Raw genomic sequence first — 26,457 nt, forward strand, 5'->3', positions numbered from 1 at the left:
TTTCTTTAAAATTTAACCCAAATTTACCTGATGTTATTGCACAAATCTGAATTCATTGACATGGCAGACGACAACTGTATTGCATACGACACAGTTTGTTTACGTTTCAAACGTAAACAGGCCTAGTTTCAAACAAGCACAAAACAAACAAGAAACTAATTTATTGGTAATTATCAATAGAAATTATTGATGATAGATTTCTTTTCCCCATTTCTTTTTTTTTGGTACAGTTTTCTTCTACCCCAGGCAGAGCCGGGGAGATCTTTGCAACCGTTTGACAACCAAAATTGATAGGCCCGTTTTGTCTTGGGACCGGGGTGGCTGCGGCACCACACCATGAAATCATTCCACGACGATTCTAAAATAAAGAAAGTTTGCCATCATTCTATGCTATTAGATCTATCAGATGAAAACCTAATCAAAGCTGTTAATTTATTTGTGAATACCCGCAATTCCAATTTAAATAGCAGTTGAAAAAAGGTTAATCGAATTATAAGCACTTTTAAAATATGCCAGGGTTAACCCAGGGTTGCCACACAAAAATTTTCATTAAAAAAGAGGACATTGGAGGATTTTAAAGCAGATTTTGCATAAAATATAGTGGATTTATTTCACAAAAATCAAAAATTTTAAATGAAAATAGAGGATATTAGATGATCTATCATAAAAAGTCGACACTACAACCATTTCTAAATTTCACCGGTTTTGAAAACTTATCTATTTTTTAGATAAAGAGTCAATACTTTAAGTAAAATAATAATTTCAGAATGAATGAATGAAAAAATAATTTTAAGTCTGATACGGTACTTTGATTTATAGTCAGAACATTAAATACTTAACAAAACTTAAACACAAAAAACTGAAAAGTTTACCTTTGACGACTTCATTAGCTTTTTCAGTTGTTTTACAGGAGGAGGAGGGGCATGGTTCTTTGTCACCTGAATAATTCAGATAAAAATAAATTAAGCTCTGACCTTATCTATAATTGACCTTAAACTGTTAAAGTCAATCAAAATTGTATTATACTTACCTTGAACATCTTTAATATCTTTTCGATTAACTATAACAATCAAAGAAAAAGTAAGTAATGTTACATATTTTTTTTAAAAGTACATTATACCAATAATTACAATGTAATGTCTTTGAAAAATGAGGAAACTTCATTTAGCAAATTTTAATAAAGATACACAATGTAAACTCAATTGGTAAACTTCTACATAATACAATACCCAAGAGGGAGAACTCTTCTAAAAAAAAGTTGTAAACAATTAAATAAATAATCTAAAACATGTCACTTTTAAAGGGCTTTATAAATATATAAAATCAAAGATAAAATTCAATAAAAAGTAATTAAAAATTCAATAAAAAATAATTACCCAATTCCAAAATCTTATCCTCTAAAAATTTATAAAAAAATTATTATTAATTAATTTATTATTATTACTATTATTAAAAATTTTTGTTACTATTATTAAAAATTATTATTATTCAAGATTGAGTGGCAACCGTGTTATAACAACAAATACCTAAATCTTGTCTTTCTTTCACTAAATCAATAAAAAACAAACATAAATGAGGAGCTTTCTCTATACACACACACACACACACACACACACACACACACACACACACACACACACACACACACACACACACACACACACACACACACATATATATATAATAAATATATATCATAAAATAAAAAATAATTGTTACGTTTGTCTGGTAATTGAATTTCTTAGACAACATTGTTCATGTATTAATAAATAAAATTTAAAAAATATAACATTACATAGTTTAATTCTTTCTTCCAGTTCCACTAAAAGATATAATTAAAATTTGATTGAAGACCCATTTGCAAAAATAAAAAAAAGAACAATTACAAATATTTAATTTTTACCCAGTTTCAGTTCTTTGTTTTCTAAAAACAATTAATAATTTAACAGATATTTTACAACAAATAAAATATGTTATAAATAAAATTATTAATTTTATAATTATAAACATTTATCATCATTTACCAACTTCTTTTTTTATTATATCCAAATCTAAAAACGAAAAAGAAAAAAAAATATATAATATATTTGTTTTAATCCAAAATTTACTTTGGAATCAAATAAAAAGGAAAAAACCTTTATATATTATAAAATATAAACAAGTAAATATGTTAAAAATAGCGGTGGTCAAAAAATATTTCGTATATTTTTTTATTGGGAATTCACCCCAAAATGTGTTCTATGAAAAAGCAATGTAAATAGAAAAAGAATATACGTAAAGAAATCTTTTACCAGTATCTTTTTTTCTTGTTACAAAATCTAGGGTAGATAAAAATTAGTATATTTTTAATTATGGTATTAACAACAAATTTATTATCTTATTATTATTTAATTTATAAATTTATTTATTAAGTGTTTTTAATAATAAAAAAAAAAATAAAGCAATTTGCATACCACAGGAATAATGATCCAAATAATTGCTTGCACCTTTAAGTAAACAAAACTAATCTGTTAATATTTTACATTAATAGATTTTAACATTAAAAGTTATAAAGATAAAATAATTATGCATTGAAGTGAGACAAATTCGAAAATAATAAAATCGATTATAAAAAAGCTAACTTACATGATTCTCCAGTTTCAGTTGGCATTATTATAACTAAGATATTTAACAAAAAGTATATAATTTATTATATTACAATAGTTAAATATATAAATTGTTAGTAATATTCAAAGCGTTATGTACAATTAATCATTGATATTAATAAAAACATTTTTTTAACTAATACATTTTAAAACTTATGCATTGCAAAAGTTCTATCATTTAAATATTTTTAAAGTGTTGTAAGAATGGAACAAAATTTTTATTTACGAGCGGCTAAATAAAGTATCCATGTTTTAGTTGGATTTTTTTTAAATCCATAAACCTGGAAATAACCAGTAATTTATAATTAAAAACGCATAAACTTTACAAAAACTATAACTTTAAAAGTATTTGTCTACCTAGCTCATTCGAACTCACATCAAGACAAAACAACATTTTTCCAAGACACCTTTTAATAGCCATAAGGCTACGGCCTTATGGCTATTAAAAGGTGTCTTGGAATAAAAACTTAATTCACTCCTTCAATAACTATTACATGTTATTGAAGGAGTGAATTAAGTTTTTATTCTTACAAGTGCATATAATATAATAACCATTAGATAAACTTATTCTTTTAAAATGAAAAACAACATTTTTTTATTTCCGACTATGAGTAATTACTTAATTTTTTTAAATCCAATTACAATCCCAAACAGGGAGACTTTCTTGTATTTGTCATTATTTCTGTATATAATAAAAAATATATTACTAAAACATTACTCAAACACCAAAAACATATAACAATTCGGAAAATATTACATTTCAACTAATGAAACATTTAAGTAAACAAAACTAGTACTGACAGTACTGATTGCAATATATCTTTTTCTAAATTTTATTTTACCAAAATGAACTATTCTGAATTTGACTTTTATAAAAGCAAACTGTTTATCTAAATTAAATCCATGTGCTGCATAAACTTAACTCTTAACTCCAAAGATCTCCGAAGATCTTAACTCCAAAAATATAACTTGCACTTCAACTAAATGCTAATTTATCTTGTACTGAAGTTGGAACTACATCTTTTGTAATAAATCTTTTTTAAACTAATTTTTCTTCAGTCTTTTTCTTAACTAAAATAGATTTTTTGTATTAATAACTAATCCAATGTTTAATGTATATAAATATATATATAAATAAATATAAATATAAATATATATATATATATATATATATATATATATATATATATATATATATATAAACACAAATATATATGCATGCACAAATACACACAGAAATAAATATATATAGTTTATATTATTATTATTATTTAAATTTCAATGGCAAAAGTTTTAAATTGGATACCTTTGAAGTTGCAGGTACAAAGCATTACATGCGTTCATTCAACTTTAAACACATTGACATTCATAGTGATGAACTGAGAGTTTATTTTAGGATCTCTTTTTACACTGTGATTTTAAAAACTGACGCAACCTGTTTTTAATTATCACTGGCTAAATAAACGAGCTAAAATTAACAGAAAACTAGGATTAGAAGCAGAAACACTTGGAAAAAGATAAATAGCAAGAAAGAAATAATTTTTACCACACAGGTGAAAAACAGGTACCAAAACAGGCCTGGGTCTGATGGGTTGATCCCTGATGCAGAAATGCATAAACCTAAAATACTTATTAAGCAAGAGACATAATCAATTTTATTAGTCTATGAATTTATTTGCATAACTTTATAAATTAGACAAATGTTATGAATTAATTATATGTGTGCTTAATTGTGGCAAAATTTACAATGATACTAACTACAATAGGATAAATTATTATATTACTAAATTACTATAATGTGATAACTTTTGCAATCATTTTGTTTTGTTTTTGTCTATAATTTCTATAAATTTATAAATCTACCAACTACTGAGCCAAAATTCAGCACACCAAAATATAACTAATTCATAACATTTGTCTAATTTATAATGTAATACAACTATTACTATATATATATTATAAAGTTTATATTATTATTACTATATATTATAAAGTACTATATTTATTACCATAATAATTTTAGTAATATAGTAATTTCTCCTATTATAACAATATTGAAATTTTTATAATGCCATGTAAAGAAACTGATTTGCAATTGTTTTTAGTTGAAACATTAAACATTCAAGTACTTCATTTATCAACACATATGAGTACTTATTTACTCAAGTGTTTAACTATATCTTTAATCTATATACTTTTTGCATATGTACATGATGCTACAAACAAAATAATAGACAAACCCGCAAACAGTTAATAGTACATACACACAATACTACATACACAAATACACGTCGTTCTACCAGTCTAGCACGAAGCTCTCTCATCTCTCTCTATCTCTTTATATAAATATATATATACATACATATATTTATATACATATAAATATCCACACACACACATACTATCATTGAAAGTCAACATACACGATCCAAGCAAAAAAATATATAAACATTTAAGATAACCCTAATGACTTATACCAATTTCACTAATGGCTATACAAGCTTGGACGGGAATGGCGTGCGATTTGGTCCATTGTTTGACCACGCAAGTAATAATAATCTTTGACAATTTAACCATGGTTGCTTTGATGCTTCAACAATTTAAATATTTTTTTTTTAACGCTTGGGAAATACTTTACTAAAACTAAACTAAACTAAATTAGAAAGAGCAATAATTAAAAATAAAGAATTCCTAACGAAAGAAAAATCTCGACTCAAAAAACTTGAAGCAACAATTATTTCAAGTTACGTTTACAAATAAATAACTTTTATCTTTTGTTACAAATTAAGCTATTGAAGCGTTTCATCGCAACGAGATTTAGTTTTGATTTCCCAGTGTAAACAGTTCAGTCAGCTAGACAGCTGAATAAACGATCTAAAAGCGTCAGAATCTAGGCTGTAACCTTATATATATTTTTAATGAAGTTTGTTGGTTTATTTTACTGTAACATATATATTTATAAAATAATATATATGCATTATATATTATATTACGTTATATATTTATACTTCTTCGTTTTTTTGAATCCAATAAATTTTGCTATGCATTGAAATAATAATTCTTTGATAATTTTTATCCTAATTTTAATGTTGCGTTACAATCAATTCGTCACTTTATTTATAAGTGCTTCATACAATAAATTAAAAACAAAATTAATAAAAAATCATTTTCATGAAAATATTTGTTTATGAGATTTATAAACATTGTAAGATAAAAATATTCAAAAATACTTCTAAAGCTTTACATTTATCATATACATAAAGAACATTGGCTCTCTCCCGTGGAGATTTTCATTTAACATCAGCCGTTAAAAACATTAAACAAATTACTTTAAAAATCTTTGCGCTTGACAGCCAACAATCTTATTTTAAGCAACCATTAAAACTAATAATTATAAAAAAAGTCTTCGCATAATATAAAAAGCTTTACAAAAGATCAACGATCAAAAGTTATTTCTAACGTCTTTTTAAACAGTTTTTCTCAACGCATTTCTGAAACGTTTTATTTGTCAAAACATCAAAGCAACCGTGGTTAAATTGTCAAAATATTTTTATTATTTGCGTGGTCAAACAACACGCCAAATCGCACGCCATTCCCGTCCTGTCCAAGCCTGGCTATAGAATACTAAATTACCAATGTCATAGAGGTATAAGCATGTTGTGTCAAAAACAATTTAACACCATGACACAAACAGCACAATTAGGGCAATTTATACCAGTGTCACAAAAAGCAATATATTATTGTGCCAATGTATATGCTAATATCAGAAAGGTATAAAAATTCATGCCAATACCAATTTCATGGCATAAACTAAAAATGAAGTATTATTTTGCAAATAAATACAATTGCAAATAACCTGTAATTATGAAAAAGCAATAAGAGTTGCCAATAATGGCAACTATGAAGGCAACAATGATGACTAAACTAAAACTATAACAATCTGAAAAATCTGTTCCTGAAGTTTTATAATCAAGTATTACTTAACGACGGATTTTATTAATTTTTTTAAACAACAATTACTTTTGGTGTATTATAATTATAATTATTGCTAACTTATTAGTGAGATATAACTTAACTTATTAGCATTGTGTTACTGCAGAATTTCTTTTGAAAGTTTTCGGAAATCGCATTTAGAAAAAAACCAATTACAGTCAGATACCATTTTGAATGTAGAAATACAAATCCTAAAAAATAAATTAATACTGATGCATAAATTTAAAAAATATATTTTTATCTATTATGTATTAAGTCTCTTTCACAACTTTATAAAAATTTATACAAACTTTATACATTCAAAAGGAAAAAAAGGACAGCGAGATGATAGTATTTATGATTGTTAATACTTGTTTGTCAAACGTTTTTTTGTATCCTTATTGCATTTAAATATACTGTAAATATTTTTAGAATGAAACTAAAACTTAAAAAAAAAATTTTTTCTAATTGTTTAACTAAATATTAAAAACACTTAGATAAAATTCTTATTTAAAAAATAAACAAAGTTGTAACTGTATGATAAAGTTGTAATCAATTATATTTAGCATTAACAATTTGGAAAATTGATCTTGTATTTATTTTTTAACTCTGCATTAAATTCGATATAGGCAGTGTCAATTAATTATAATCAATCAAAAATACATGCCAGTTTTGATTTTTTTTTTGAATTTTTACATCCATTTTTCCACACTGGTGTGGTTTGGATGGTTCTTCATAGTGACATATAAATGCCACTATGAAAGAGTTGAAGCAATGTTTTACAACCGGATGCCCTTCCTGACGTTAATATGAAGCAGGTTGCACTGGATTACATGTTACCAGTAGCAAGATAACCTAACTTGACGAAAGGATAACCTGACCTGACGGATCTATTCAAATGACCTGATATATTGAAATGACCTGACGGATATATTGAAATATTGCATGATACGCAAGTAAAATCTAATTTGGCAGTTAAGTTTTACTTGCGGTTGTGGTTAGTACTAGTAAAGTTATTTACCTTTAAAATGGTATTAAAACCATTCAGAATTATTTTCAATATTATTCTTTCAATTGGCTCTGGCAATCACAACAAATCCAAATTTCATCTTCCTTTTCATAGGCACTTAGTGGGATTTTTTCACAATCACGATGAAACCATTTTCTACAAGCATAACATTGTGCCATTTGCCTTATAATAAAATAATAAAATATATGATTAAGTAATAAATTCAATAAACTTCTGACAACATTTAAATTGTGAATTGTGATTTAACATATTAAATATTATATATATATAATATATTTATTTTTATGTATATAAAAATGTTAGCAACTTAACTCATTAATAATTGTGAAAATATACCTGTTAAATATGTCTTCATCTCCAGGTACCCAAAACATGCGACATGAGCAATGCAAAGGAATACGAATAGTCTTAGCAGCACATTTTCTGAAAGAACTAGGATTTTTAGTCACTGGGAATATCTCCAACCGATTGTTTAAAATACATTTTAGGAGATGACTTCTCATTTCACTTTGCTCAAATGTCAGATATGTTGATGGTATACTTTTAGTTTCAAGAATCTGACGAGCCCAGGCAATAGCATAAATTCCACAATCCACACCATTTGTTTGTTGCTGAATTGGCAAAACTTTAAAAGTAAGATTTTTTTCTTGACAATGTAAAAGGTAGCATATTTGCCTTTTCGTGTGCAAGCTGATTGAACCATGGAAAAGGCTGTCAAATATATATATTTCCCCTGGTTTACAATCATATGTGGTCACACATAGCCAGTGAAGATTTCCATCATGAAGAATTTGGACAAATGGAGTGCTTGGATATATATGAAAAGATAAAACTTGTCCTTTAATAGGATCTTGCAGACCAACATCAATATTTAACTGAATTGACATTAGTTGCTGACAAAAATGAATCACCTTATCATTAAGCATCTGCTCTTTCGATATGTCATGTTGTTCTTTATTCCCAATCAAAGAAGATTTCAGGTATTTAATGTGCTGAAAAGCGCTATGATGGTCGTTAGTGGCATCACATTCCTCTTTTAACATTTCATTGGTATGATTGATTGCAATTTCTTCAATTTGAATGGGACTTGAAACTGTCAAGTCATTTAGAACTGTAAAGATTTCACAATCTTCACCTATGGAGTGGCTTGTAATTACTTCAGAAATGCAAAATTCATTTTTATCGATAAAACTTAAACGTGAGGCTGCTTTATGCAAGTCATACTTTTTGCCAACTCGTTTAGGCATTTTTCTTTTGCGTCTTAATGGTAGCTCACAAAGTCTTGGCAAATTTGATTGAGACTTGTGCCAAATATCAGGCATATTTTCTGGACGTAACAAAATCCCTTGTTCCGCTGGCAGACTATTTACTAAGTTTGTTTTAAGTTGGTAAAGTCCATCAAATAAATTATCAACAGCTTTTTGACAGCTGCATAAATAAGTTAACTGTCTGATTTCATTTAAAAGCTCGCGACATTTTTCAGATGTGTGATGATTAATTTGTACTTCAGAATTTAGCTCAGTATAACCAAGGGCATTATTATCTTTCATGAACTGAACACTACTATCTATTTGCACACTAGACTCCATTGCCAGATCTTGCAGTGGTGTTGCATGAGTTAAAAGATTATTTTGCAACAAAATGTTACTGGAATGAGTAAATTCTTGAGCTGAAGCAGCCAGTGCATTTTCCTCAGTAAACAAATCTAATGTGAAATAGGGTGAGTTAGCGTACGATGTACCAAATGCAGACCAAGAGAGATTTTCTTTAAGAAAAATCCCAAAGAAATGTTTGCATGGATATGCAGAATTGAACCAACTAGGACAAGAACAAGTTGGCAAATTTACAGCATCACCAAGGTAGCATTGGTATATTTCTCTACTATTTGAATTAAATGAAGCAACATTGTAAAGTCTTTCTGTTAAAGAAGTAATACCTTGCAGGTTAACACCTTGTAACTTATCTATTAATCTAATGCAATGTTTGACTAAAGGCTTAGGACGATCAATTAAATATTCAGGTATGTTTTTATTGTATTTTTTGTATGATGTATGCGCCATTCTGTTTTTATCACAATAGCTAAATGTAACATTAATTATTACAATGTCATATAAAAAAATACTTTTTCCAAAATAAATAAACTGTTATATATTGTAGGTAAGAATAAACATTTTTTAGACATTTAGTTCAAATTTTGCTATTTGTAACTGTTGCAGTTTTTAGCGATATTACTTATTATCTAGCAGGGATATGATATATTCAAATTTATTTTATCCAATATACATATTTTTTAAATTTACCCAGTTACCTTTTTAGAACTTTTATTAACATACAAAAATTTACACTTTTCTTTATTCCACTTTGTTTAAAATTAAACTGTTAATTGACATGTAGGCAAATCTCTATGCGCTTAACCTTGTAAAATAAGGCCTGCTATTGCACTTTTATTCAATCATTTTTCAGTCTGTATGAACCCTGCACTATAATTCATATAGTTTAGTTTATAATTAATGCACTATAAACTATAGTATATAATTAATGCATAATATTTATAGTATAATGCATAATAATTTATATTATTAATGCATAATAATTAATAGTATAATTAATTAAAATAGTTTATAGTTAATGCACTATAAACCATTTTTACAAAATAAAAATAACAAATTCTATGCATATGCTTGAGTTGTAGTAGAGCTTAAAAATTACACAATAGCTAAGGTAGAAATATTTACAAATTTTTTAGAAATAATTTTTAGGAATATAGTCTGCGAAACGGTAGATTTGGAGTTTTAAGTTTTTTTTTTGTAAGGCAGTCGGCAATTTTTATGGATAAACCCTTCATTTTATTCGTAGCATCTAATTTGTAGCCATTTTATTTGTAGCATCTAATTCGTTGCATTCGTAGCCCTGTATGTAAAATGTAACTTAAATTCTAACTTTCTTAGCTGCTTTGTCACTAAATATATTATTTATTAGCATCAGCTAACCTGTCATATTTGTATATATCATATAGCAAACTAACCTGTCATATAGCAACAACAAACTAACCTGTATCATATAGCAAACTAACCTGTCATATTTGTGAGAGAGGAATTCTTCAATGCAAATGGTTAGCATAGATGTTATTGAAGAATTTTTTCTTTTTTCTAGGAAACTGTACTTGAAAGATTGGTTCTGTCTTTCAATGCCATTGTTGGTATTGACATTCAACAAGAGACGATCTTGCCGGTAGGCAAACACCCATCTCTGAAATAAAAAATTGGTTACTAGCTATTAAATTGTTTTTTTTTCAATAATTAAAAGAAAATAAATGTATCTTAGTGATTATTACATAGTTAGTAAGATGCATTAAGTAATCTCTATAATGCAGACAAAATAATTTTAAAATTCTCAATCAAATTAAAACTAACCTTTTGAATACACAACCAAGTGTTTTTCAAATATTCTGATAATTTTGGGTTACTTTTCCACTCGTGTGACTCTTCTAACTCATGAACCTCTTTTTGGCAAATTTCTTTGGTTTTTGCATATGCTATAGCATGAAGTTTTTCCTTAACTCTATCTTTCACCAAGCAACATCCATTCACAGATTTAGAAAGCCACCGTTCCCAAGCTTGTTCACGATGAAAATCACAAATGTGTACCTGACATCCTAGGAAAATGAATCATTTATTAATCTTCAAAATTTTAACATTATTATTTCCATCAAATATGAAATAAAATTGGACATTGGATCTTTATTAGAATTTAAGTCATTATAATAATCACTGCTGGTACATATAAAAAAAAAGATTAGAAAAAATTATACCTGGGAAAACAGATTCAAGTGAATTTATTTCTTCGTTGCTGTAATCCGTAAAAAAATAAGTTGGTTGAAATGAGGGATTCCATTCTTTAATGCACATCAACGCTTCTGTAATTGCATCAGTTGTTTCATTTTCACAAACAAAAATAGCAACAATTTGATAATCAACGTTCGTTTTAACAACAATAAAAAAAAGAGGAAGAGCATATCGAGTTGTACGATATGTTGCATCCAGAAAGGCAAGCTCGTTCCCATATCGAGACAATAACCTTTGTTGCCATGCATCTTGATACACAAACAAAAAAGAATCTTTAAGATATAGAACATTGCTTTCTGAATTGCATTCTCCTTTAGGCCTAAACATTATCTTTGCATCTGGAAAGTAAAGCTTCCATTCATTAATCTTGTCGCGCAGACACTCTTGATCTATCATGGATCTACGGAGATTTAGTCTAGCTTTCTTTATATGATTAGCAATTGTTTCATCCCGTGGGAAAAACCGTTTGTTTGATTTCTCTGGAATGATTTTTGAGTTAAATTCCACGTTAACAAAGTCACTCAGATGTCGTTTCATTTCTGGAACTGAATTGACTCCGTTTTTAACAAGTTCAACAATTTTTTTAACAATATCTTTAGATAAAGGCTGATTAAGACCTGCTGCCTATATATATATACATAGATATGAATAATATATATATAAATATATAAATATATAAATATATATATATATATATATATATATATATATATATATATATATATATATATTATAATAATGTCAATAAACGAGATAAAAAAAGTAGCCAAAATTAGGTTAAAACATATTTTAAACAAAAATAACAAGTTCAAAATTGTTACATTGAAACGATAGGTATAAAAGCATTGAAACGATAGGTATAAAAGTTTTACTTACATCATTAATAAGGTGGTTTTTATGAACGGAAATGCCAGGTAACAATAGGATATATTTTTTAATCGTTATAAACTTATTTTGAGTAGCCAAAGCTGAATGGAGTTTTTTTGACGTTTCCCTTCTTAAATATGAAGTATCTCTCTCCAGCTACAGTGAACACAAACTCATATTTTATAATAGATTGACTATTTATATATTGAATAGATATATCTATATCTATATATCTATATATATCAGTCTTCTCCGTTTGAAATTTAACGCCATCGCACGAAAAGACGCTGGCCAGACAGTCATTATTTGTTTGGCGTTCAAAATTTTTTAAATTTCATTTTAATTTTAACTAATATAAAAACATTCGAAACAAAAATTTTATAGCACTAAGATTAAATGAAATTGCGTTAACAATTGTAATTGCAGGGCTTAATTTAGTGGCTGGACATTGGCGGCCTTCTTGACCATTCCCAAGACCTACCAAAGAGTGCAACCAACCACTGTTTATTTTTTCAAAAATAATAAACAGTGGTTGGTTGTCCCCTCATGTGCTGATATCCGACCACTAAATTAAACCCTGTAATTGATAAACTTAGTTTTTAATAAATGTAAGAATGTTTTCAGAGTTTTTTAATGACTATTTAAAATATGTAAAAAAGATTTGTTGCAATTTAAAAACATGAGCATAATTTTTTGGCAAACACTTAAATAAGCACAGACGGAAGAATTCGCAAGCGTGTGGACGAGCGTTAAACTGCATAAGCGCAAAGAGGCTCACTAAACAAAGAATACTGCTATATATACACACACACACACATATATATATAAAGACTATATTACCTTAAATTCAGGGAATTCAACTATTTCTTTTATGGAAACTTTGGCCGGACAATCAAATTTTTTGGTATCTTGCAAAGCAACTCGCTTTTTGAAGCAAGAATGATCTGTTGTCTGTGCGTTAGAAATAAATTTATGGAACATAATATTATATCAATTTATGGAACATAACATATATATATATATATATATATATATATATATATATATATATAATATATATATATATATATATATATATATATATATAAATTTATATATTTATAACAACAATTACAAATGTATTCTATAAAATAGAGTGCTCAATGTTCTTAAAAGAACAGAGCAAGAAGAAATTATTAGAAATCACTTATCAATTTCAATTTTTTGAAAATTGATAAGTGATTTCTAATAATTTATATATATATATATATATATATATATATATATATATATATATATATATATATATATATACACACATTTTTTTTAAATAAGAAACCAGTTTATAAGAAACTAGTACTAGGAGCCTCAAAATCTTAAGGAAGTTTTAGTACTGAGTTACTTTACAATAAGAAACTTATTTAAGAGTTCCTTGAATAGTTACTCAATTTCCTCAAGTTAGTATTATCTACAATGGAGAACAACAGTTTAAATGAGTATTTAATTTGCACGTACAATCTAATAAAATTCAATTTGATTGCAAATAAAAACTTCAGAAATTTAAGAATCTTTTACTAACAGATTTTAAAAAAACCTTTAAAATAAGAATAAGAACTTTTTATTACACTTTTTATAACACGTTTGCTTGCTTTCTTATTATAAAAAAAAAGTGTATATATATATATATATATAACAATGACCAAATAGTTTTAAAATATGAGTATATAAAAATGTGTGTATTAATATTACTAACTGCAAAAAAATTAGAGCAGTATCACTGTAACAACTACAATTTTATTGCCTAAGAAATTACACTTACAGCTTCTTGATTTTTTTTCTCTCTGTACTTAAACTTTGCTACACAACCTTTGTCTTTTCCATGTTGGCAGTCAAGAATACTGGATGATGAAAAAATGAAGGGTATTCCTGAGTAGGGATAATCTTTATGCTCAAAATACACCTTGTGATTTTTCTTCATTACATCTTCATTAAAAAAATCAAATTGAAACATAAAACTTAAATCATAATTGTTTACCTTTAAGGTTTTTAATATAAATACATCAGTGAAAATGAAAACTTGCTCTACTTAGCTATACTATTAACATATTAACCTTGTAACCAGTAAGTTAATATGCTAATTGTTTAAGCAATTAATTAAACTAATAAAAGGATATTGTTTAATGATTTTTTAAAATTCAAAATAATTTAAAAAACAAAACAGATTTAAAATACAATTATTTATCTTATAAATAAATAAAAAACTAATTCTAGTAATAAAATAGGCATTAAAAGTCATTCAAACCTTCAATATTTTTTTCCATTACTTTTTTGAAAGCTACAACATAATGCACTGTGTGTAAAATTTCATGTTCTTTAATTTTTGCGCAAACATCTGCATATGTAGATAAAATGTGCTTAATTTCTAAATCTGAAGCCTGGTTTAAAACTGCAGCAGGGATTGGATGTGAATCTATTTAGAAATAGCCAAAGCAATAATTACTTAATTGTATAAAACATAAAATAATCTTGCATTATCTTCTTATAATATTCCATCACTAAAAAACAATTAAGGATTCAATAATGCTGTTTGCTATAAAATTTTATAACAAACAGCATTACTGAATCCTTAAAGTTTAAATCAAGAAAATTTGAATGTGGATATATGTACCAGTCTGTTCACATGTAATGGTGAACAGTCTGGTACATATATCCACATTCAAATTTTCTTGATTTAAACTTTAAATAAAAAGATGTAACTATATGAAAAAATTACCCAATGAATCTTCCAACTCTTGAGAAGAACTATCTTCACTCATTTTGATTTGAAAAATGATTCAAAAACTTATAAAAAACGAATTTTGGTAAACTGTTAAAAATGCCAACGAAACTCGTTTTAAAAAATACTTGGCGAGATGATTCCAAAATAAAGTTTCCATTTTAAACGCATGCGTATTAGCATACAAAAATTTTCTAGGTCTGTGTTTTTTTGCTTTTCGCATTTCGCATTTTGAGTCATCCAATGGAACGCTAACCGATTTTTGTAAACTAATTATTCAGTTTAAAAACAAAAAATATTTTAAAAACGAAAACATTAAAGCTTAAACAATTTGTTTTAATACAAAGCAAATTTTTTATAAACGTGTTTTGATTTAAAACATTTTTTTTGCTATTTTTAAATGATATATAATATTCTGAAAATGTTATCCAGTGAGCCTGAGGCTCGCTTGATAACTATTTCAGAATATTATATATCATTTGCACTTGTAAAAAAATTTGTTTTAGGTATTTAGACATAAACTATCTAATAAAGTTTAATGCAGAGTCTGCATAATACATATAGTTTAATTGTGTCGGCATTGCAGACACAATTTATATGCATTATAAGTTAACATTTAAAATACATATAAGTATATAATATGAAGCTCTGTATTTACATCACTTTATATATCGTTATGTATATAATGCATAATAATATACAAAGTGTTAGGGAACATTTAGCTATAGGAAACATTCGAATTTTTCAAATATATCCAAACACGCCATCAGTACAAAATTCATGTGTTAGACTTAAATTAAAAAAATTATTTTAGTTTTTAATAATTTTCGTTTAATTATATCACTTTTATGGTACATTTGACCTACATGAGAACATTAAACCAGTGGTTGCATAGGTCATTGCATTTAAAAATCATTTTGTTGTTATTTAATTATTATTAATTATTTAAACTTTACTTGGTCACAAAAATTGTTCACTAGATATTAATTGTAATATAATATAGCTAGTGACTCTTGTCAACAATTAGCAACTTTTCAATAACATCTAAATATAAAATGTTATGATTTGTATAGTTTAATAGATGCGTAGTAGTATTGCTCTTGGTAATAAAATAGTATTGCTCTTGGTAAAAAAAGCAGATGGTTAAGTTAAGAATTATTTACTTCTGTGTTCAAAACATACAAATAATACATTTATTAAACAACCATGAATTTTAATGCTCAATTGAGTCAATTTTTTTTTGTAAAGAAAATAGAGTATGCTTTCTTAACTTCTTTTCCTGCACTACTCAGCTCATGCAGCCCCTAATGTTAGGATATTATTTCCTTTTAAATCAAATTGTGAAGCCGCTTATGACTAGCTGTTATCAAATCCTGGTAAAAAATATTCTGAAGAACAGCATTGTTGTTTTAATACAATTTTTTTATGCTTATACAACAAAACATATAAAATAAAAAAAATTTGTTAAATCAAATTATTATTTAAGTAATAATCACATTGTCAAAAGTACCCCTATAGATGGTTCAAACTACTTCAGTGGTAGGGTACAATCAATAACTTTGAGGCTTATTATTAAAACAGTTGTAGAACTAACAAAAATCAAGATTTTAAATACATTAATAGTTAATTTTGTATGCTAAAGTCCATTTCTTGCAATGCTACCAAAATGTATTCATTTCTGGCAATATATCATTTAGAAATAAACTAAAGCATGATAAGTGGTTGAATGTTCCCTATTTTCCCCTCCATTAAAATGTCAAAAATTGAAGTGATTGTTTTCTTTTCAATTAAGTTAATTATAAGTGTTATATAATTATGTCATGTTAACAATTTTTAAATTTATTCTCTTGTAAACACTTGCCAAAATACAGTTACTAACTACTATTAAAAATACTAATATGAAAAATACTTATTATAACTTAGAAAGGTTACAACAGGTAAGGAAGATTTGTATAATATATAAATCTTCCTTACCTGTTTTAAATCAACAATATATTAGCTGGCATGTTTTTATTGCTAATGCAATAATAGGGAAATAAAATGGTCAAAAACAAAGTCTAAAATTTAAAACTTATTTAAAAAATTAAATAAATATATTGTATAAGATAGTAGCTCTATGTATGTGAAAGAATGCATCTTAAAAAATACATCTCAAATACATGTAATATATATATATATATATATATATATATATATATATATATATATATATATATATATATATATACAAAATAAATTTTAAATAAATTTTTTGGCATAGTTGATAATAAGTAATCATAACTTTTTAGTTATTTATTTATTAAAACTTTTGTTAAACTTTTTTTTAGTATGTAGAACCAACAAGCATGAAGAAGGCTAAAATGAATAAAGGAGACCATGGGCAGTAGTGTCTCTCGTAAAAAGTATAATGCAAACCGTATTGCTGCAGTTACTCCATCTTATTCTACTTCAGAACAATCAAACAATGCAGTAGAAATACATGTTCCTGATCATGTTAAGCAAAAATCTAAATCCCTTTCTTTACTCTCTTTTACCAAAAAGAATTCTCTTCATGTTCAGAAAACAACAAGTTTTAATTTAACTGCTACTAGTTTAAATACAGAAAATCAAATTGAAAGACTTCTAAAGACAATAGAGCAGCTAAAAGGTTAGTTTAAAAATTTAAAAAGTTTTTAGGTAATCAAACTAATAAAAAACTATACATAATATGCTTAGATATAAATTTTTATAACATTTTATATATATTTATATAATAAATTTATAAAATTTATTTAATATTTATAAAATAGTAGAAGCATATAATAGCTATAAAAGGACCCCATAAAACAGATTTATGACTTTGGCATACTGCTTTTTTGTTTTTGAGTTTAAATGAAAAATGAAACAGCTATTGATCATGTGGTTTTATGCTTTCAAAAATGACAAAGTCTTGAAAAAATATTTAGGAACACTATTAGCAGCTATTAAGTTTGTTTTCTCTTTTTTTATATATTTGTTATATATTTTTTATTTATTTTATATTATTTAATTTAGATTTGTTATATATTTTAATTATAGTTTTATTTATATTATATGCATTATAAGTCTATTTTAACAAAATTGCATATAACTTAAGATACATGCTGTGTCATATCTCTCCTAATTTATTATTGTAAATAAATTTCATAGTAAATACTCATTTATTGTAAATAAATTTTATTGTAAATACTCATATAATGTAACATTGTCAATGATAATGTGTTTAATAAAATTAGTTAATCATTTAATTTGTAATAGCACTAATAGTAACATTCAATTTTATTTATATATTTTTAAATCATTTGTTAATGGTGTTCTACATACCCCAAAGCCTACTGGAAAAAAAGGAGAGTGTTGGCCAATCAAGAAAACTTTATTACTACATCTTTAATTTGAAAATTTGAAAATTCTGCTAGACTTTTAAAAGCCTTTGGTATGTCAAGGGCAATGACCTTTGCCTCAGCGCTTCTATCTAATTAATGATAAAACCTTTTTTTTTTTTAACTGTTAACAAATCAGCTGTAGAATGACAGGATCAAAATCTATATCAATTGTCAGAGAGTAAGTTGTTAGACTCACAGAATGAGAGAAAATTGTTTTTATATTCTTAGAGAATAGTTGTTAGTGTAAAGATGAGGTATTAGAAGTTAATTAAAGATTTAAAGACTTTGCTAATACTAGTAGAAAGATCGATTATAGTTAGGGGAGCTAAAGGAATTTCCAGAGTTTTTAAAAATAAAAAACAGGTTTTTAAGAAGGCAGGAAAACAAGGTTCAGTTAAGCGCTTACTGAGAATTCTAGAAGTATCTTTTATAAGACTTTGATAAGAGTGTTGTCCAGAACATAAGCTGTAGAAGTGAAGTATAACTTTAGTGATGGGAACCGGAGTGATTAGCTTGTCTTAGAATTAAACTGCTTTTCTAGTTATTTTCAGGAGTGTTGTTGTGAAAAAGATAAAAGAAACAATTTCAATTAGAAATAGTAGCAATAAAAATAAATAAAAAACAAAGTTCTAGTTTCAGATTGATTTTTTTTTCAATTACAAAATACAATTGTTTATTTTAAGTAAAGTTCTAATAAATAAATTATTAGCTTGTGTGAAATTAAAAAAAAAAGTTTGTCTAAAGAAATTTTTTTTTTCTTTTATAAATTTAATTTTTCTTTTTACTCTTGTTAGAAGCAAATGGTCAAACCTCCTGGTAAAAATAAATGCTTGTAACAAATGGTCAAACCTCCTGGTAAAAATAAATGCTTGTAACAAGAGTAAAATTAAATTTTGTATTTAATAAGAAATTTATTTAATAAATAAACAAACAGCTCGCCCAAAAAACAAATGCTCTCATAAAAAGCTGTTTATGTTTTATAAGAGCTTTTCTCTGCTCCCACACTCATTTACTCCCACCAAGGCCTCTGATCTTATATTTTTGAAAACCTTTTTAGAACTTCACATCTTTAATTCTTTTTTTTTTTTAAGTTGATCATGAAAATGAAGTCTTGAAAATTAAAACAGAAAAAAAGCAGCTTGAAATGAAATTAAACCAATTGCAAAATGAACTCAAAATTGTTAACACAGCTTTACCTAAACTGAGAGCTGATAAACAAATTGCAAAGAGTGGTGAATCGGATGCATTAAAAAGATGCTCTGCTTTTAAAAATGGTATGTTTTATTAAATTATTTTTTTTACAATAAAAATATTACTATAATATTTAATAACAAAGAAATTAAGTTTGAATTATGTTTTATTTATTTGTTTTAGTCAATGCATATAGTTATGCGCAAAAATAAATTAGTCAATGCATATCTTTTGAACTTTGAAAAGGTCAAAATTCAAAATGGAAATTTAGAATTTAGCTTCTTTTATGATTTTATTTAGAATTTAGCTTCTTTTATGATTTTATTAACAAGAATTATAGTTATATAATTTTTTACCTTCAAGATTAAAAGTTAAAGCCTTCACCTTAGAATTGTGGCTATATAATATATATTTATAACCTATATATATACATATATATATATATATATATATATATATATATATATATATATATATATATATATATATATATATATATATATATATATATATATATATATATATATATATATATATATATATATATATATGTATATATATAGGTTATAAATATACATTGCTCGCTGAATGAGGGCGAGCTTATCACTGAAAATGCCTCTTCACTTATGTTACACGGAAAACAAGGTAAGAAAATCGCTTCAACTTTTAGGTCAGATTTCTGCAAATCAGTAAAGTGGTTTGATTTTCCTGATTTTTTAAATGTAAAAATCAGGAAAATCAGAGATGGTGACCCACAAAGTTTTCTTTTAATTGGTTGAAATATAATGATTTGACCCATAGAATAAACATATATATATATATATATATATATATATATATATATATATATATATATATATATATATATATGTTTATTTTTACAATATTTCGAGGGAATATTGATACCCTCGTTATCAAGTATATTAAAATCAGTCCTAAGTTTCGAAGAGTTTTTAAAAAAGCAGGATACGCACCAGTGTTTAAATCCCAAAAAAATCTATAAACTCTACTTAGTTCTAAAATTAAATCAACACTACCAGTTAATTCCTATTCCGGTGTTTACAAATTAGAGTGCTCTTGTGGCAAATGTTGTGTAGGTGAAACTGGACTGAAGATATCGTCTCGGATATGCAAGCATCAAACAAGTGCGCAACAAGATAAAGGGAAAAACTTAGCTGTAGCTGAACATTCCAAAATTTGCCGAGGAAATTTCCACTGGAATGGTCGCAATACCTTAAAAATAGAAATAAATAGTTTTAATAGGAAAGTTAGGGAAGCATTGGAAATACAACACAACGATAGTACCTTTTGCGACAATGGTCTTAACCGGGATGATGGCCATTATGTGACGACGTCATTTTGGAAACCCATGTTCAAATTCTTATGTCACAAAAAACTTTCTTAAATAACTTTCAAAAAGAAGCTCTTACATTGTTTTGTAAATTAGACGGTTTTGTATAATATTATTTTTTATAACGAATTTTAATATACTTGATAACGAGGGTATCAATATTCCCTCGAAATATTGTAAAAATAAATATATTTTTAACAAATAGAAATTAATTCATAAAAAGAAGTTTTTTTAAAAAATATTTATACAAATAAAATCTATTGAAGATGTCAACATTTAAAATATATATATTTGTTTTTATTTTTTTTATTTATATATATATATATATATATATATGTATATATTTATATATATATAAATGTTTTATTTAAGAAAGAGATAAAATACAAGTTGAGCTTGAAAATGCTAAAAAGCAGATTCAACAGTTGTTAAAAGAAAATCAAAGTTTGATGCATCTTATTCAAAAGCCATCAAATCGTCAGGATTTGCAACCAGTAGTTGATCACCACCAGCATCTTATTACTGATTGGTTGTTTGCTAATCATAGTGGTATTGAAAGCCAAGTTGGAGTCCAGACTTCAAAAGCTGAAAGCATTGTTACAGTAAATGAATCAATACCTAACCTAGATATTAAAGGTATACTTTTTTTTTACAATAAAGTGAAATTTTTAAATTTCTTTATTAAAGTGAAATTTTTACAGTCTATGCAAATATACCTTTAATATCTAGGTTATACCTAACCTAGATATTAAAGGTATACTTTTTTTTTACAATAAAGTGAAATTTTTAAATTTCTTTAATAAAGTGAAATTTTTACAAAAATATATGGATTTTCTCATGGTTTTGTTGCAAAAGTTAGAAACAAACATGGCTTTTATTCTTTCAAAGCACAAAAAGTGCCCAACCGTTCTGAAACTCAACAAAAAAGTGCAAGAGCTCGCGGCAGAAAGTTGTATGACAATTTTATTTCTGAAAATTTCTGTATTATTGAAGATGATGAAACTTATATCAAGTACGATCATCAACAAATTCCTGATGCTGTTTATTATATTGCCAAAATGTAGAGGAAAAGCAGATAAGAAATTTAAATACACAAAACATGACAAGTTTGCTAAAAAAACTTTGATTTGGCAAGCTATTTGCAGTTGTGGCAAAAAATCAGCACCTTATATTTCTCAGTCCACACTTTCTGGTCAAATATATGTTAAAGAATGTTTACAAAAACACCTTTTACCTCTCATTGAATCACACAATAACAGACCTGTGTTCTGGCCTGATTTAGCTTCAATTCATTATGGTAAACTAGCTATGGAATGGTATAAAAAGAATAATGTGAAATTTGTGCCTAAAACAGAAAATCCTCCAAACTGCCCAGAATTAAAAGTTATTGAAAAGTACTGGGCTATTATTAAAAGAAAAATGAAAAAAACAAAAAAGCTTTGCAGAAACATTAAAGATATTAAAATATCATTTAAAAAAGCATCAAATAGTTTTGATTCTTATTTTGTGCGCAAGCTTATGGGTACCACTAAAGCAAAAGCGTGAAATTTTATTAGATTCCCACAGGAATAATTAATTTTTTTTTAATGTTTGATCTTCTTATATTGTTGTATTAAAATTATTACTTGGTTCGAAATAAAAATTGAGGAGTACTTTTTTTTAGTTGTTTTTCTACTTTCACATTTATTTCATGTACACACTTTAGAATGTTTAATGTTTTTGTTTTTTTTAACTTTATGTAATTAAATTAAAACCTTTATTTAATAAATAAAAATTTTTATTAAAGTTTTATTATTATTTTCTCATCATGTTCATTATATACGAGAAACGTTTGAAAAAAACTTTTAAAAAAACTTTAAATTGAAACAATAACTTTTTAAAAAAATTGAAAGCTAAATTTATTTTTTATTTAAGGTTTAAGTGAAACGCTGAAAAATCTTTTGTCTAAGCTACACAATAAATGGTATGGTGTTCCTTTAAAAAATGTTTTCGTGCTTCATATAGAATATCAGAAAAATATGGAATCTGCTGCCAAACTCATTTTAGTTTGTTGTTTTTTTATTGATTGTTTGTAAACAAATTATTAATTTTTTTTTTTCATTGTTGTTGTTATTTATGATTTTGCTTCAATAGTAAACTTGTGTTTTAATATGTTTAGTCAGTGTTTGCATTTATATTTAATTTATGTTTTATGTTGTTTAGTTGTTTTCTATTGTTTTATAATGTTTCTATATTTTTCTGCGTCTAATTGATGTTTTCTATGTCTTCTATAATATTTGATGTTTTTATGTTAGTATAAATTCTTAAACTGCATTGCAATCATTAATATACTCATGCACTTATCTTTTATTGTTTTTATTATTATTTTTATTGTTTTAATAATGCTAATTATTTAATTTTGCTAATTATTTCTTATATCAAAACTTTTTGCCTAATTTTCAGGATGGCTGTCGAAATTTGGCATTGCAATTTGAAATGGATGGTCATTTGTTAAACTACTTTTGCTATGAAACTGGATCTCAATACAAAGTACCTGTTTTAAAAGCTCTAATATCAATTACAAATTGTATACATTGAGTTTCTTGTTTCTTGTTAAAAATTAGATCACTGGTATATACTTGTGATTGGCTACCTGGAATAGTTAAAGCTTTTTAAAAAGGATTTAACTCAGGGTTGCAAAAAAACTGGTTTTTTTTTGAAAAAAACCAAAAACCATAGGTTTTTAAAAAAAAAAAAAAAAAATCATGGTTTTTTTGGTTTAAATTAGGTTTTTATTTAAAAATGCTGTATTTAGTTGTCCTTTTAAATTAAAAAAAAGCATAATGCATTTTATTTGAGTAAACTATATTCTTTATCAATATTACTGTTATATTTCATCAAAATTATTCAATACATCATTATTTAATGTTCTATATATAAATACAAGCAGCGCCGTAACTAGCTTTTTTAGTGCCCTGTGCAAAATTTCATTTTTCAGCCCCCTAAGCCTAACTTTTTTTTGGAAAAATTGTAAATAAAAAATATATTTTAATTTATTATTTTTCAAAATTTCTTTATTAAAATTGCACTTTTCTCGCTTTCATTTGCGCAAATTCATTTATAACGTCGTCATAATTAATATCTTTAACAATGTTATATTCAATAGATATTATTGAAAGATTAGATAATCTTTCTTGTCCTATAGTAGATCTTAAATAATTTTTAATCAATTTCAATTTACTAAAACTTCTCTCACACGACGCAGTAGTAACTGGAAGAGTGAGAAATATCCGGATAGCAATATTAATATTTTGTAATAATGTGTCATTAATAATGTGTCATTAATAATGACAATAAGTTTTTTTATGTTGCTTTGATTAAAAATGAAAATTGCTTCACACATTTTTTAAATTCACCACATTACTACACACACAATACGTTTTATTCTATTGCCCACCAGATATTGTTGATTGAATTCGCGCCAAAATATTACAATTTGGAATTGGAAATGAATATAGAAATTTTAAATTGCAGTATAGAATTAAGTAGCACTGTATTGAAATACAGTGCTACTTAATAGGAAAAAAAAATTTTAAAAATTAAAAAAAAAATTAATAGAAGTATTTATTAATAGAACAAATAATTTTTCGTCAGTTTAAAGTTCCATCTACGGGCCCTGTGCAAGTGCACCTGTTGCACCTGCCTAGTTACGGCACTGAATACAAGCTTTGCTGCTTTTTCTACCCCCCAATTGGTTTCTTAACTTAGAATGAACAAGGCTAAAAGTTGAAAAAATTATTTCGATTCCAGCACTAGAAGCTGGTGCATTTAATAAACTTTCAATATCTACTATGTTACAATCCACAATTTTTAGAGATTTCCACCATTCTATTGGTGATACATTTTTTAAAACAGATTTACTATACAAATATCTATTATTGAATGGAGCAGATTTGGTTTTTAATTTGAATTTTATTGGTAACAAATTCTTGAACTCTTTATCTGCAAAATTCATGGCAGCTTCATTTTCAGAAAGATTAGATCCAAAATATCTAGGATCTAGTGTGTTTGCCAGTAAATGAGCATCACTGAAGGTTTCTAGATTCAATTTTTTTTTTTCTTCATTAAATCTTCAAAAATTTCAAAAGTGTCACTTATTTTTGTTTGATCACTTTGCAACTTATCTAGAGCTACTGCAATTGGTTTTAATATTTTTAATAAATCCTCTGCGTTTCGCTTTATCTGTATATCACTTACTTTTTTACCAATCATGGGATCCAAGTCTTTATTTTTTTCAAACATTGTGAAAATGATACTCCAGTTGTTGACATATTTTTCAAGTGAATAACATACAGAATTCCAGCGAGTTTCAGTTGGAAGTGGCAATTTTTTTCCTCCGCTTAATTTATAAATTGCTCCAGCTTGATGATAATTTCTTATATATTTTATTATTTGTGTAACATGCTTGCTCACATTTTCAATGTTAAGATCATTTGCTAAAAGATTCAGTATATGAGCAGCACACCCATAAGTTATGATAGTATCTTTTTCAGATGACAGTCTCATTGATTTCATATTAGCTGCATTGTCAGTCACAAAGCTTTTTACTGTGGATCCAAATTTACGTCTAACAGAATCTATTGCTTCTCTTGCTAATTGTGTAAGATATTCACCAGTATGTGAATGACCAGAAGTGTTGATTGTTTCTACTAAAATGTTATTTTTATCTGTAATTACAGAGACACAAACTATAAGTTCATTATGTACATTACTCCAGCCATCTAAAGACATGGCTACAATTTTCCTATTCAATACATTACATTTTTCAATTTCTCCTGTGTAAACCCTATCTAATAATTCTCCTCCAATTTGAGTTTTTTTAGGTAGAGTGTATCCCGGATGAAGCATATTGATAAAGTTTTTAAATTTTTTGTGTTCAACTGTTCTGAAGCTAGAGTTTGTACTGTATATAAATCTACCAAGTTGTAGATCAAATAAATCTTTCTCTTTGAGGCTTGCTCGTGTAAAAAACTTATCAATTTTCAAATATTTATCAGCTGATGTTGAATTGGACTGAAACCTTTTCATTTGTTGTTGTGATGTTGATGGTGAATTTCCTTTAAAATGAAATTGCAGTTTATTGAATTATTCTAAATATATATGTTATACTTTTGCTAAACATATAAATCTATATATATATATATATATATATATATATATATATATATATATATATATATATATATATATATATATATATATATATATATGTATATATATCGGTAAGAAAACTTCCTGATGAAATAAGTTCATCAGGAAGCAATGCTTCTTGATGAACCTATTGAAGCAGAAATACCCTGTAGAAGAGAACAGATAAATAAGTGTTATTACTAATTTATTACTGCTCTGTTCTATAATAAC

General features: G+C 26.1%; 2 protein-coding genes and 1 long non-coding RNA gene across 5 annotated transcripts in view; 1 reads left to right on the forward strand and 2 right to left on the reverse strand.

Moving 5' to 3' along the window:
• Positions 1-315: 315 nt before the first annotated feature.
• Positions 316-1,241, reverse strand: LOC136080569 (uncharacterized). 2 transcript variants are annotated; one of them, XR_010638535.1, is made up of 4 exons: positions 1,230-1,241; positions 1,031-1,060; positions 873-938; positions 316-358 (listed from the first exon to the last, which is right to left on the reverse strand). It is a non-coding gene; the product is annotated as an uncharacterized LOC136080569 (long non-coding RNA). The 2 variants fall into 2 exon arrangements; XR_010638536.1 differs by having other exon boundaries at positions 349-358; positions 1,131-1,236.
• A 2,707-nt stretch (positions 1,242-3,948) lies between these two features.
• Positions 3,949-15,282, reverse strand: LOC136080567 (uncharacterized). Its single transcript, XM_065797383.1, has 12 exons — positions 15,112-15,282; positions 14,641-14,808; positions 14,158-14,321; positions 13,200-13,310; positions 12,369-12,515; positions 11,459-12,116; positions 11,061-11,302; positions 10,721-10,896; positions 7,984-9,726; positions 7,639-7,809; positions 4,192-6,829; positions 3,949-4,113 (listed from the first exon to the last, which is right to left on the reverse strand). The coding sequence occupies exons 1-10, from the start codon at positions 15,152-15,154 to the stop codon at positions 7,680-7,682; spliced, it is 3,582 nt and encodes a 1,193-aa protein (XP_065653455.1). The 5' UTR covers positions 15,155-15,282; the 3' UTR covers positions 3,949-4,113; positions 4,192-6,829; positions 7,639-7,679.
• Positions 15,283-17,433: 2,151 nt separating this feature from the next.
• LOC136071859 (nephrocystin-3-like) overlaps positions 17,434-26,457 on the forward strand; it is an 82,762-nt gene continuing 73,738 nt past the window's right edge. For both annotated transcript variants that reach the window (XR_010638539.1, XM_065797385.1), the window contains exons 1-5: positions 17,434-17,761; positions 19,607-19,789; positions 21,430-21,693; positions 22,972-23,102; positions 23,500-23,586. Coding sequence is in view for 1 of the 2 variants with exons in the window: in XM_065797385.1 (XP_065653457.1) it covers positions 17,491-17,761; positions 19,607-19,789; positions 21,430-21,693; positions 22,972-23,102; positions 23,500-23,586 (936 nt within the window). In the remaining variant the exon portion in view is untranslated. The remainder of the gene's footprint in view (positions 17,762-19,606; positions 19,790-21,429; positions 21,694-22,971; positions 23,103-23,499; positions 23,587-26,457) is intronic.

The sequence above is a fragment of the Hydra vulgaris genome, chromosome 05 (assembly GCF_038396675.1).
Source record: "Hydra vulgaris chromosome 05, alternate assembly HydraT2T_AEP".
Lineage (NCBI taxonomy): Eukaryota > Metazoa > Cnidaria > Hydrozoa > Anthoathecata > Hydridae > Hydra > Hydra vulgaris.

What these genes read in the sequence shown, in the direction of transcription:
- LOC136080567 (XM_065797383.1), bottom strand. Translation starts at nt 15,154, where the DNA reads ATGAGTGAAGATAGTTCTTCTCAAGAGTTGGAAGATTCATTGG. An exon ending in AATGGAAAAAAATATTGAAG is followed by an intron (nt 14,322 to 14,640) that starts GTTTGAATGACT and finishes TTTTTAATGAAG; the next exon opens with ATGTAATGAAGAAAAATCAC. An exon ending in CTCTCTCACAAATATGACAG is followed by an intron (nt 9,727 to 10,720) that starts GTTAGTTTGCTA and finishes TGTTACATTTAG; the next exon opens with CTATTGTGATAAAAACAGAA.